The sequence below is a fragment of the Cynocephalus volans genome, chromosome 14 (assembly GCF_027409185.1).
Source record: "Cynocephalus volans isolate mCynVol1 chromosome 14, mCynVol1.pri, whole genome shotgun sequence".
Lineage (NCBI taxonomy): Eukaryota > Metazoa > Chordata > Mammalia > Dermoptera > Cynocephalidae > Cynocephalus > Cynocephalus volans.
In genome coordinates this window covers 60,113,200-60,126,509 of record NC_084473.1, presented here as the reverse complement: position 1 = coordinate 60,126,509, position 13,310 = coordinate 60,113,200, and the positions used below count along the sequence as shown (strand labels likewise).

At 40.8% G+C, this 13,310-nt stretch overlaps 1 protein-coding gene across 2 annotated transcripts in view; it reads right to left on the bottom strand.

Moving 5' to 3' along the window:
• UGP2 (UDP-glucose pyrophosphorylase 2) overlaps window positions 1-5,581 on the bottom strand; it is a 66,990-nt gene extending 61,409 nt beyond the window's left edge. Inside the window, exon 1 of one of the 2 annotated variants that reach the window (XM_063077610.1) lies at window positions 5,377-5,581. Coding sequence is in view for 1 of the 2 variants with exons in the window: in XM_063077609.1 (XP_062933679.1) it covers window positions 4,395-4,413 (19 nt within the window). In the remaining variant the exon portion in view is untranslated. Of the gene's footprint in view, window positions 1-4,394; window positions 4,774-5,376 lie in introns of those variants that run through there. The other variant, XM_063077609.1, reaches the window with a different exon arrangement.
• Between the last annotated feature and the right edge of the window lie 7,729 nt (window positions 5,582-13,310).

The window sequence follows — 13,310 nt, the reverse complement described above, 5'->3', positions numbered from 1 at the left end:
CAGTCAATAGTTTTCATCAGTTGAACTCTTCATTTTGAATTTCTTTTAATTTTACATTTATAAATTTTACTCTGAATTTAACTAAATTCCCCTCTCTCTAGTAACATAATAAATCCTAAGCCACATCTTTAAATAATGAGGGGTGTGCCTTAGTCGTTACTTTGCTGCCTCTAGTCCTGATTCAAATCCATGCCAATCACCCTGGGCTAAAAACATCCTAGTCATCTAAAATGATTAGCAAAAGGCTAAATTTGGTCTTAGGATTTGAGAACAACCAGGTCCCAGAATGATTCTCATCCTTGTATTCATCTGAGACCCCTCCAGTTATAATTAGCTCAGTTACTTTCTCTGGCTAGCTGCCATCTACCAAATAGGAATCACCAAAAAAGTCACAAAATGAATTCAACAAATGGGAAACTTGACAGGTCTTGAATATTTTTTAAGTGACACAGAAGTACTTAAATGGCTTTCCCTGAAATATAAGTACCTCAATTTAACAACATTAAGGGACACTTAATTTAGATAGATAATGGCATATTAAAAACAGTGTCTCTAATATCACACTATAAGCACATACCATGGCCTTAGCTGGCTAGCCAAAATTAGTCTCTCCACCATTTATAAGTTTCAAAATATTTAGGGAGATCACCCCATATCCCTCAGAACTTAAAAAGAAGTCCAAATGACATCCATTGGCAATCCTGGCAAAAAGCCATAGCTGCTGATGAACCTCAGCACTTCCAACTGTGATAAGGAGCCACTTCTCACTCAATTAGAAAAGAGATGGTCCTCATATTTGTTTAGAATAACTGAGGACCCCACAAAAAGCCATGGAGCAGAGAAAACTATCAGCTGAAGAAGAAATTTCACAAGTAGGCAAAAGATGACCTGAGGGCAGAATACACCACCTAGGAAATATGCCACAGATCCAGTAAAGAAGGAACCTTAAGCGTGTGAGGAACACAGACTTAGGGAGATGGCTAAAGAAGTTTGAACCTTATTTTTGCCAAGGAATATACACTAAAAAACTCTCTTGTCTATCGACTAAGCACATTGCCTAGATTTGGGGAAAAAGATTCAAGCAAAGTGTAGCAACCCCATGTTCTGTGATGTTCAAAAACACATGTATACAACACACAGGTATAATAATAATACCCAGATCTGCTGAACTCTACCACAAGAGATACACCAGAAATCCCAACACAGTGTACTGCACACAGTAAGTGCTCGAAAACTTTTTGTTGACTGGACTCAAACAAAAACTGTCACCAACTTGTGTTCATCCCCACACTGACCAAGCTTCGCTCCAACCCATTCTCCCACCCCTGCACTTTTTTTCCCCCCTTAAACATATCATTCCTAAGTGCCTGGGCTTGAACACCAAACCTGGAACAGGAAAATAAAGAACTCTCATACTGCCTTGTTTCTGTTTATTTCTGTTGATGACATGTGGTATATATATACTTCTGGTGATAGTGCTATCTGAAAGGCCATCATCATCTTTAAAAAGGAAAGTAAAATTTAGTGGCCACATAATATGTGCCTAGCACACAATTCATTTCATTTCATCTTCTCAATAACCCTCAGGCATAAGCATTAACTGATTTATATGTAGAAACTGAGGTTCAAAAAAGTTGTGTGTCTAAGATCACCTGTTAGTAACAGGATTCAAACCTAAGTCCATACCCTTCTATCTTTCTCAACATTTATGTGACCTGAGAGGTATTATAAAAACTACAACCAAAAATGTAGGTTAACCTACTAAAAAGTACAGAGAAAGTAGAGTTGTGGGTTTCTCATTAGGCATCCATGACAAATTCTTTTAGAGCACCCACCATGTACAAGACCTTGTATTTCCCCCAGGAATAAGAGGGTATTTCAAAAAGTTCATGGAAAAATAGAATTAAAAGATAATACAAATCTTTCCATGAACTTTTTGAAGTACCCTCATATAATATCTTTGCCCATAGGGAACTGACAGTCTATTTGGAAAAACAGGCCATTTCCATAGATTTTAACACAAGAAGCAACAAAAGGTGTTGGAAAGAACAAAGGCTTTAGACATATTCACATACGAATTCCAGTGCAACACTTTCCTCAGTTGTAAGATCATGATAAAAATCTACTACCTTTTAGGGCTCTTACGAAGCTTCAATGAGACAACGTATAAAAATGGTTAGGGGCCTTATTGGCCTTACATGTGTTAACTTTTTCCCCTATGAAGTATCATGAGTTAAGTGCCAATGAGTGGAAATATCAGTAAGTTCTGCAGCAAAGATCAAAGAATCTGATTTGCTTAAAAATCAAAAACAAAAATTCCAACCCTTCCGTTTGAAAATTGGTCTGGGGAGAGAGCTGTCTTAGCCAATTAGGTTTATCATTTATAACAGCAGTAGAATTAAACATACAGAGGGCTCACACTCAAACTACAAAGTTTGAACAAGGATAAACAGGAGCACAATCACGTTAAAAAAAATTGGGTGTGTAATCTTGTGCAAAACTGCCAGTTTAAAAGGAAAACTACGATTTAAAGTAAAAGTGCATAGCAACTAAATGCAATGTGGTATCTTGGATTTGAATCATGGGAACAGTAATCTGAGAGAAGTATGGAGTTTAGTTAATAGTAATGTCCCCATGTTAATTTCTGAATTTCAACAAATGTGCAACTCCTATTAATCTAGAAATAGAAAGCTTTTTTTTTTTTTAAGTAGATGACAAAGTAATGACAAATATCCACAGCAACTCTTAGGTATTGCCACTTGATTTAGAATCCCCTGAGGACAGTAAACTTTAACAGCAAAGGCTGTGAAATCAGTCAATGCAAAAAACTAACTCTACAAGCTATTTGAAAGCATAACTACATGGAACACCTTGAGTTCAACTAATAATATTCCTAACTTTTAAAGAAAACCCATTTGTCCACTTTTCCCTAGCACATTCTTGCAAAATACTAGCTTTATGGTAACAATATTGCTGTGGTTGTTACAAAACCAGTAAGTTTCTAACAGTTACCTCTGACTTTCTATTCCTGAATAAGACATTTACTCAATCGGAATGTAAGTGTCTCTTACCACATATAAGCTATAACATGAATTTGAAAATCTAATGACAAATGACGTTTCTGAGCTTAGTGTTAAAGGCAGGCATAAGCGTCCCATCTGTTTCCATAATAACACAGGCACTCAAATTCTCTTACTTTAGTATTATATAAAACTTAAAGAAGAGTTAATAAAGTAATGCAGAACTCACTAGGGCATTTTTATTCCCAGGGTCAAATGACGGCCATTACTGACACAACTTTTTTTTTTTTTTTAAGGTACATCTACTTTTTTAAAAAAATTGAATCAAAATTGATTACACAAATTTTGGGGGTTCAACACTGAGATATGTTGATCAAATCAATATTACTAGCATATATATTGTTACAAATCGTACTTATTCTTTATGCCCCTTGTCCAATGTCTCCCCATCCCCCTACATCTACATTTATTAAGAATCACATTTAAGTGGTTGTGAACTTTACTAGCTGTATGTTCAACAAGATGGCTGAAGTTTTCACTCGCTGGAGTCAACAAGGAGAGGGCTTTACTTGCATTACCAGAAGGCAAATCCTATGCTACAAACTGGTGACAAGAGTAAACTTCTGGCAGCACCAAATTCAATGTGTACACCGTACACACGTACATTCACACATACACGCAATGTTACTGCTTAGCTCAGTTGATAGGCATTCCCTAACCCTTTTTTTTAAATACACGCGGAATTTAGAAGGCAATTTTCAACTTTCAACCTTAATCATCTTTTCCTATCTCAAAGAAGGAAAAAAATTAATACAGCAATGCAGCGAAGTCATTTCTTCCGGTGAAATGACCTCCAGCTTCTACGGGCTACTCCCGGTTTCACAATAAATTAATCTGAGACTCAAACCACGTACACACAAACGGAGAAGAAGCGGAGAATACTAAAGCTTCCCCAGTAGCTCCCGGCAAAACCCACCTGCCTTCCCCTAGCCGCCGCCCTTCCCCCGTTGCCTTTCCCGTCCCCATGCACACACAGGTACCTTGACACGGACCAAGAAGAGAACAGGGATTAATCAGCAATCAAAATCCTGTTTTATCATCATTTACAGCCACTATCCAGGGGATCCAGAGTACTACTAACCTGATTTCAGGAAGGCAGAACTAAACCCAGTAGGGCACAGGGGCATAAATTATACGTATCTGAAACACCAACCTAGCAGCTTAAGGCAGCTCAGATGTCAACTTAAAGAAAAGGGTTTCGCAAATGGTATCTCAAATGAACATTTCCACTTCCAAACCACCCACCAACCTTTCGACTGCCAGCACCCAAATTCAGCTGAAGCAACCCGGGAGATAAATAGAAGCATTTCTTACCTTGTACAAATCTCGACATTTTAGGGCTTTATTAAAATTCTCTGGCTTATATGTATTTTTTTAATTTCTAGAAGAACCACGCTATAGGGCAGGTCCCTCTTCCTCCCCTACTTTTCAGCCGACGTGTTCTTTCTCCTCCTATGTTTAGCTATTTAAGGGAGTATTTATTCAAAGCGATTAAAACTGGCCCCCCAAAAGAAAAAAATACATAAAACTAGGAAAACCTCTCTCGATTCCAAGACGGAAACTTGGTGCGACTGAGTCTGCTTGGGAACTCCTGGCTACACTGCGCTCCCGACGGCCAGCTGGAGACTCCCGGAAAAGGTACAGCCACACGAACTTAAATTCCATCAAGGACAGAGGCGGACCTACAGCGGTTATTTCACCGCCCCCCGGGGCCGGACTGCAGCGGGCACTGGAGGGCCGCACCCCCGTCTGCCCCCTCCCCGACCCCGCCGTCCAGCCTCTGGCCGGTTACCCAGAAAACCCCAGTCAACAACGGCTCCTGACCAAGCAGGAGTCAGGGAGACTGGGGAAGCCCGCAGAGGCGGGCAGAACAACCATTTTACCGGCCCCTAAATATAAGGGCACTAAGAGGCGCTACGAATCCCGCGCTCGGATGGGCCGACCGCTCGGGGCCTCCAACTCTCCGCCTCCCCGCTGCGGGAGGCGAAACCCGGCCGCAGCTTCTTCCCGGGAGGGGCCGAGGGCTGTGTCGCCCCTCCCCCGCAGCGGACACTAAGGGGCCACCAGCGAGGGGTGGACCCATGCGCCGCCCCGGAGTCCCGGGGGAGGGCCCGACCCTTCCCACAAGTATGCTTGTCCCTCCTACCCTGCGCTCTTCCGAATCTCAAATTCAGTCTCCAGGGTCACACAGCGGGTCGGGGAGAGGGGTTCTGCACCTCAGAGAAGGAAACACATCCACCCAGGGGGTCGCCAGAAGCCCGACCCCGTCCCTCCCGTACCCGCCAGCGAGACCCACCTTCCTCCTCTTCCTTTAGCTGTTGGGAAATTGGAAGCGTTTATGGCGCCCCAGGAAGAAGGTTCGCAGGCTGAATGTCACCTCTGAGGCACCCTCCTCTCTCTCCGTATCCCCTCACACATGCACACCCTGAGTCCCTCTCTTGCGGTCGCAGCCCAGCTGGTGACCCCCTCTGCCCACTCGTTTGCCGGCTCCCGACACCAAAACCCCCCCTTTCTCCTAAACACCTCCCCTCCCCCTCCATTCGGAGCAGCACCCCCTCAATGCGGAAATGTCCCAGCCACGCAGACCGGCAGGCGCAGCCTCCAATGAGGAGCCAAGGCTGACACAGGCCCTGGCCAATGAGACGTGCGGAGGTGGCAGGGGGCGGGGCGTCTGCCGCAAGAGGGAAGCCAGCGGAGGCAGAGCTGAACCTGACGCTGGGATTCCCGCGCGTGGGCGCCACACGTGCGGCGGCGGCGGGGCTAGGGACTACTCTCCAATCACACTCCCAGACTTCTTAAGCTACTTCAGCAAGGGAGAGAACCTAAACAAGGGTGGTTATTTTTGCAGTCCATAAAAATGTTCCTGCGTACCAGGGACTGAAGAAACCTCTGCGGATGGAGCCGGAGCTCACCACAGCAGCTGCCCCGAGAAACCCCAGGCTCTTCTCAGTGGACACTAACTGCTCGCCACACTGGTTTGAGGAGGCTGGAGATGCATTTAGGACTAAGCAGTGGGATGTGTGGAGGGATTTAGAGGAAGGAAGAGCAGAGATTTAGGGCACTGAAAAAAGTGCTGAGAATGAAAGCTCCCTCACCAGAACCACCACCAACCCCATTGCCCTTGAAACAGAGTAAGGCTAGGCCTGTGAACCAAACTGACTCCATTTTCCCTGCAGAGGACGTTTTGTTACTTTTCCACTCCTCAGTTATGAGACCCCCAGGGCAAATGATTACCCCTTGGGCTGCCCTGACAAAATAGACTGAGATAAGGGAGGAAATATACTTACTGAGTTGCAAAACCCCTCCCCAAGGCTTGTTTTACCATAATTGTAAAAGTTACAGATTAACCTTAAGGCCCCATTAGGAATTCCCACTTGTGCACAAAGCATCAAGGTGTCTGCTACAATGACCCTCCTGGGGTGACAGTGATGAACACCACCACTGCCATTTTGGACCTACTGGGCATGCGCCCATGATGCAACCAGGAAGAACAGAAGGGACCACCTCCAGTGACGCTATCCTGCCACCCCTTAACTCCTTTCCCTATAAAAGACTCTGAACAGCTGGGGGGGGTGGGGCTAGCTTTGCTGTCGCCACCTGCCTTTGCATAAGTCTATCTCCTCTTTTAATAAAGCTTTGCTTGCTTTACTGCTGGGTACATTCTTCATTTCTAAGACTTTGAAATACAAGAGCCTAATTTAATCACTGGCAAAAATTGGAAAGCTTTGGGCACCAGAGAAGACTTTAGCTACAAGAGGCAAGTGGCCACTGGGACTATTTTCCTCCCATATCTCTGCTGCTGGTAGATCTTTCTTGGAGTCCGTGGCCGAAATTCTGACAAAGCAATGCTTTATTATTTTTACCTTTCTCTGATTTTCTGATTGGTTGGATTGTATCTACTACTATGTAGGTGCACCCTGGAGGGCTCCCAGCTACACTTTGTTTCTGATTTTCCAACCCTCTTCTGCTTTTTGTATAGGTGCACCCTGGAGGGCTCCTGGCTATGCTTTGTTTCTCTGATTTAAATCTGGTCGGTACTTTTCTTCGTTATGCTGACAACAGTGGGGAGAACTGCTCTTATCAATTACTGTCAGTGGAATAGCTTGGCCCCACTGATTGGGACTAGGATAAACTGGACCCCACTGCTGCTCTTTTCTCTTTGTTTGCTTGCTTAGACATTTAGTCGAGTATCGGTGATCTGAATAAACCTTCCAATCCTTGCACCAACTTTTGGACTTTCAGGTCATTTGTGTAATGCGAGAGGGCAAGCCGAGCCTGGTATGTCGGTAACACCCTGATTCCTGTTCGTGTCAAGATTTCTGCTGTGATAGGCATTTACTTTTCTGATCAAAGTGGAAACAGCTTATTACCCTTCAAAAAAATGCTTTCGTTTTGATAGATTCTTGAAGTCCTCAAAGAGAGAGATATTAAAAGATAGCACGTTGAGACTAGCCTGGAAATTGCCAGAGGCCAGCCCACCCCCCCACCCCCCCCACCCCCGTCAAGTCACACTTGCTGTTGCCAACCCCACCTACATGTAGTACTCACTGTGCCTGTCAGTGGGTGTGTCTCAGACTTTGCATTTACGCTCCAAACTTCAAACTGCGTGCATCAGAACAGATAGCTTGTCAGCGGTCTCTCTTAATTGCCTCCAATAGACCAAGTAATTCCAGAAGAGTTTGAGGCTTTGGGCAATAGTAATCAACCAAGGTAAAGTGAGAATTTTTAAATGACTCATTCTCTAAATGAAGGAATTTTTTTAGTTCACACATTCATGTAGAAGTATTATTAGAACAAATAACAAAAGACTAGTGGTCATTTTGTCATACTAGAGAATAACAATCATTGGTACTGTAATTCTTGTGTGAAATCCAAAAAGCCTATACCCCAAAACCTCTCAGCTATAATACTAATTTTTCCCAAATAAAACCGAAGAAATGTCTAAATTCCAGATGTCTACAGCTTAACAACAATATTTGGAGACTGAAGATCTTAATGAGAAGCTCTACATCCTTTGTGTACAGCACAGAAATTCTTACAGTACTGAATAAGCAGTATTTATCAATCAGCATTAGCACCAAAATAAAACACCACCAAAAGATTTAGGCCTCATAGGATTACTAAGGCTGCAAAAGAGAAAGTTAAAGGGCAATGAAGAGTCTTTAATTATACCGGGTTTATTATAAGAAAGGATTATCAGTCATTTTCTACCTTCACAGAAGATAAAGAGAGAGGAAATGGGTTTTAATTGCAGCAAGAGCATTGGGTAATACCTGCAAATGACATCTTGATTTATGAGTGATTAAATATTGAGATATAGGATCCAAGAATGTTGTGAATTAGCTGCCTCAGGAAATCTCCAAAAAGTAACAAACTACCCATCTACAGTGGTGAAATCGATAACCATTCAGAGGCTAGTTCTTAAGAGAAGTATCACTCAAGAAGACAAATTCTCAAATATTATTTCCAAATAGTGCCCTATAAAATGGAATTTCTTTATATAGAGGCTTACCTTAAAATTCTGATTCCCCAAACACTTTGTAAAAGAGCTTCCAACTCTCTCAGAGCCACTAGGAACCACCTTGATAGATTACGTGGGAATGGAGGAGAAAGATGAGATTCGTCTTGACCATGGAGCTTAGATGGCAATTGCCTAATTCTATATTTATACATTTTAATCTCTGAAAAATCACTTTCTCTGGGTGTGTGTATATATGTGTGTGTGTGCATACGTGTGTGTGTCAGTGTCTGTCTTTAATCTTTTTTTTTTTTCATAATATACTACTATGGCATATCCCTTCAAGTTGCATGATGTTGATATCTGTATCAGTAAAAATCTATAACATGGATAGGTTTACAAATTAAACCTTTGCAGCAACTTGAGGTGGAGGATCTAAAAGAGAATGAAGATGGGGGGCTGGGAAGGAATATATGTGCAGGGATAAAGTGTTGGAATGAGATGGATTGCAAACTGAAAAGAAGACTGGAAGCCAATTTTCCTCTGGTGCCATATGCTACCATCTAAGGATAATATAAATTCTGCCTATAATTTTTCTTCATTCCTTCTTTCTACTTCCCCATAGAAACATGAGAAAATTCAATTTGGTTTACCCAGTCCTATGTCCTGAGATGTATAACAATCTCACCATATCTTTTTCCTTTTCTTTAGACAGAAACCTTCTATCAACAACAAGGAAACAATGTCTGCTGCACTATTCCTAAGCATCCTTTTTGGTGCCTTTTTAGTTTTAGTGCTTGGCACAGTGTCTGGTACATAGCAAGCACTCCTTAGGTATATTGAATGACCAGTTTAGTTGCCACTAAATCTTTTTAATTCACAGTGTTGTAGTCTGTTCCCTTCTCTTTGAGAGCCATAATTAAGAAGTTTACTTTATATTTAGTGGTAAAAACTTTTAAGTTTCAGTTATTTCCACCTAGAATGTGAACCTGGGCCAAACTGTAAGAATAATAGCAGCAAATGTGACACCCCCATGACTTTATAGGAAGCTATGCTAACTACCCACCATGAGCATTATCTAATAAAAGGTGGTTTAGAAGTTGCTAAAGTAAAGGGGGTATAGCCCAGGGGTAGAGTATTTGACTGCAGAAATTGCTAAAGGATGAAGTAGATATACAGATCAGCAATGTGTGTGGTCTTTTTTTTTTTTTTCTTTTGTATCTCACCCCATCCAGTACACTCGAGAAAATAAAGCAGTACAGTATGAGGGAACATGTGATAGACATAAAAATTTCTGTGACGTGCCCAAAGTGTTTAGCCAAGAGACCAGGCAACAATTATACACTGGACTGTTGGCCACACTCAATATTGGCTCCCATCTGTACCCATCTAACTCCTACGCCACCCACATGAAAGAGGAAAGAGGGGCTACTGTTAGTCAGTCGTTGCCAATTACTGACTAGTTCTAACAATAGAGCATTTCATTTCAGTCAAAAGGTAACCAAACAGGGTTAACTAGAAAAAGATCAAATTATATCTATGAGACAAACTACAAATGAATGAATAGTCTAAAAATGAATGGAGTTTCCAAATATTTGAGGAGGAGAAAGGCTTCATTCTTTCCTGTTGCCAACACTTCACTGTTAGTGAATCAGGAAGTTTGCTGAAACAAGTTGTGAATTAAAATTATGACATATCCTTCCGTTTGTTCACAATATGATTTTTAAATTATATTCATAGGTTATATAACTTCTGTATCAGAACAGCAGCAATTATTTTGAATAACAGAGTTGCTTTAAAAAACAAGGTTTCTCTCATTACAGATAGTTATCTAAGGAATTGATAAACCAATCTCCTAAGTGGTTTTAAAAGTCACTAGGCTCAGAAGAATGTCGTTTAACCACACATTTATCAATAATTCTCCTCTAGGTTCTCCTTTGACAGTTGAAGGAGGCAGGTCCTTACTATGCCATCTCCTGTTTCTCCTGTTCTGCATGTTCCCCGGAGGAGAGTGGTGTGAGAAATGGTGAAGCCCAAGAAATTGTTGTAACTCTATTATGTGCCAAACTGTGTCTCCAGACTGCCCTTGGTTATAGAGGCAGAGGAGTTATTCCCTTTAGTGAGTAGGCCCAGGAATAAACATAAAGAAACACCATATTTTCTTAAAGGGTTTTTAATAAACACAGATTGGTATGTGCCTATAATAAGTAGCAGTACTCTCCTGCCCTACTCTCTTTACTCCAACCCTGCACCCCAGAGGCAACCATTTTTATTCTGATAATTCCTTCATATTTCTAAATTCTTATATCGCTATTTCTTTGGTTTCTGGATTTTAGGCGTTATGTTTTGACTTCCTGTTATAATAGTTTGAAAATACAAAGAAACTGAGTAAGAAATAACACAACTCTTACTAAATTCTTAGAATAAATATTATTCTGCTTTTCTGTAGTGATGTATGTGTAGATGATGGGGTTATTTATTCTTATGGACTTTGAATTCCTCATAGAGAAGAGCTGTGAAGATCAAAAGCATTCAGTTTAATCCTATTTTGTCTTCCTCTTTCAACCATAGTAAAGATTCCCTGTTGTGCATCCCATCCAATGATTTTTGATGGTTTTCCAAACATCTCTGCCTCTGGTCTAGCTTATTAAATTTCCTGCCAGTACCACCACTGGAAAGGAAAAGATAAAGAACTTCTGTTTTCTAACTTAGTCTCAGGAAATTTATTTTAAGCACGTTACACCCACCACCTAAACTAAATATTAAAGAGAAGATCCTCAGGATTACTCTGGATGAGGCTGAAATAATTGGGAAATTATATGTCACTAAAAAGGTCATTTGATTAGAAAATAAAAAGCAACAGTGTTTTTCCTCTCTAGAATGAAAAAGAGGAGGAATGTCATATTTAGAGAAAAGTCCACAGGAAAAATGTAGAATATTGAATGTTAAGTTCTGGTACCATTTTAAATTGAATTTTAATTTTTTTATTTCAGTAAGGATGCACATTTTTTTAAAAAAATCAAAATAGTACTAAAATGTCAATAATGAATAGCAGTACTCTCCTGCCCTACCTCCCTTTACTCCAACTCTGCATCCCAGCGGCAACTATGTTTATTCTAACAGTTACTTCCATATTTCTAAATTGTTATATTGCTATTCCTTTGCTTTCTTGATTTTAGGTGCTATGTTTTGACTTCCTATTATAATAGATATGAACTTAGTTCACTTACACCCCTAGGCCATCTTTTCTCCATGGCGGTATTGGTTTCCTAAACTTTGTAGAGTTGTGTTTCCCAATCTTCCTCCTCATCATGACTCAGAGAGAAAATGATAATACTTGTATGGCATCCTCGGGTAATCTAGAGGAAATATGTGGACATCTGTATTGAACTTGGTGAAGAATTAATTGTTCTTAAAATACATATAAAATTATGAAAATTAAAATGAGTGCAAAGTTATAGATGAAATATTAAATATCAAATGTATATAAAACTCTGAGATAAAATCTTTTCAAATATTTAAATGAGAAATTTGAACTTGCCTGCATGAGCATAAACTTTTTGAATCAGGTTTTATGCCTGAATAGTTACACGCAGTTTGTGATCAAGACTTTCAAATGATAATCTTTTCAAATTCTTGACAGTCACTGTGGCAGGGTAGATAATGGTCCCCAAAGATATCCAGGTCCTAATCCATGGAACCTGTGGATGTTACCCTGTATGGTAACAGGGATTTTGCAAATGTGATTAAGTCAAAGATTTTCATATGAGGAGATTATTTTAGATTACCTGGGTGGGCCCTAAATGTAATCACAAGTACTGTATCCTTACAAAATGTAGGCAGAGGGAGATTTGAGGACAGAGGAAGAAAGCAGCGTGATGATGGAAGCAGAAGGAGAAGTGATGTCATGGGGGGACATGAACCAGAGAATGAGGACAGCTTCCAGAAGCTGGAAAAGGCGGTGAAATAGATTCTTCCCTAGAGCCTCCAGAGGTAGTGTAGCCCTGTTGACACTAGATTTCCACCCAGAGAAACTCATTTTGGATTTATAAGAGAATGAATGTATGTCTTTATAAGCCGCCCAATTTGTGGTAATTAGTTTCGGCAGCTGTTGGAAACTAATACAGTCACCATTCATGAGAAACTTTGCACAAATACGTGATAAAATTTTCTAAAAATCATTTCTTTTGCAATCATTCAAAAACATATAATGGTCAAAATTATATTCAGAGTCTAAAAGCTCTTTCTTTGTTTATGAGCAAATGCAATGATGAAATTTGATGTGATAAGGCCAATATTAATTTTGAATCCAATTGGACTTATTTCTAGTAAGTATTTTAGAACAATGACGAAGCTTTAATTTATAAAACATGAAGGCATTATTGGATCAGTCAAACCAAAACTACTTTGGGTGCCATTAAAAGGTGTTGGGAAAATAGAGTGGTTTGGTCAGGGCCCTCGCCTTGGGTCCAGTTGGGTGTGGTTCAGCATTCTTTGTAAGCAAAGTGTGTGTGTGTGTGTGTGTGTGTGTGTGTGTGTGTGTGTGTGTGTGTGTGTGTGTGTGGAGTTAGTGTGCATGTGCGCCAGTGTATCTTTTTAGTTTTGTTGCTGTTCTTGTGTTCTTCAGAGAGGGGTGGAGAGAGAAAGAGAGAGGAGATGGAGAGAGAGAGCTTCAGAGAGGTAGAGAGAGAGAGGGAGAGAGGAATTTTAGTGAAGCAGGCGGGCGGACATCTGCCCCATGCAGCCATGCTTTCCAACCTATGGCTCCAAGA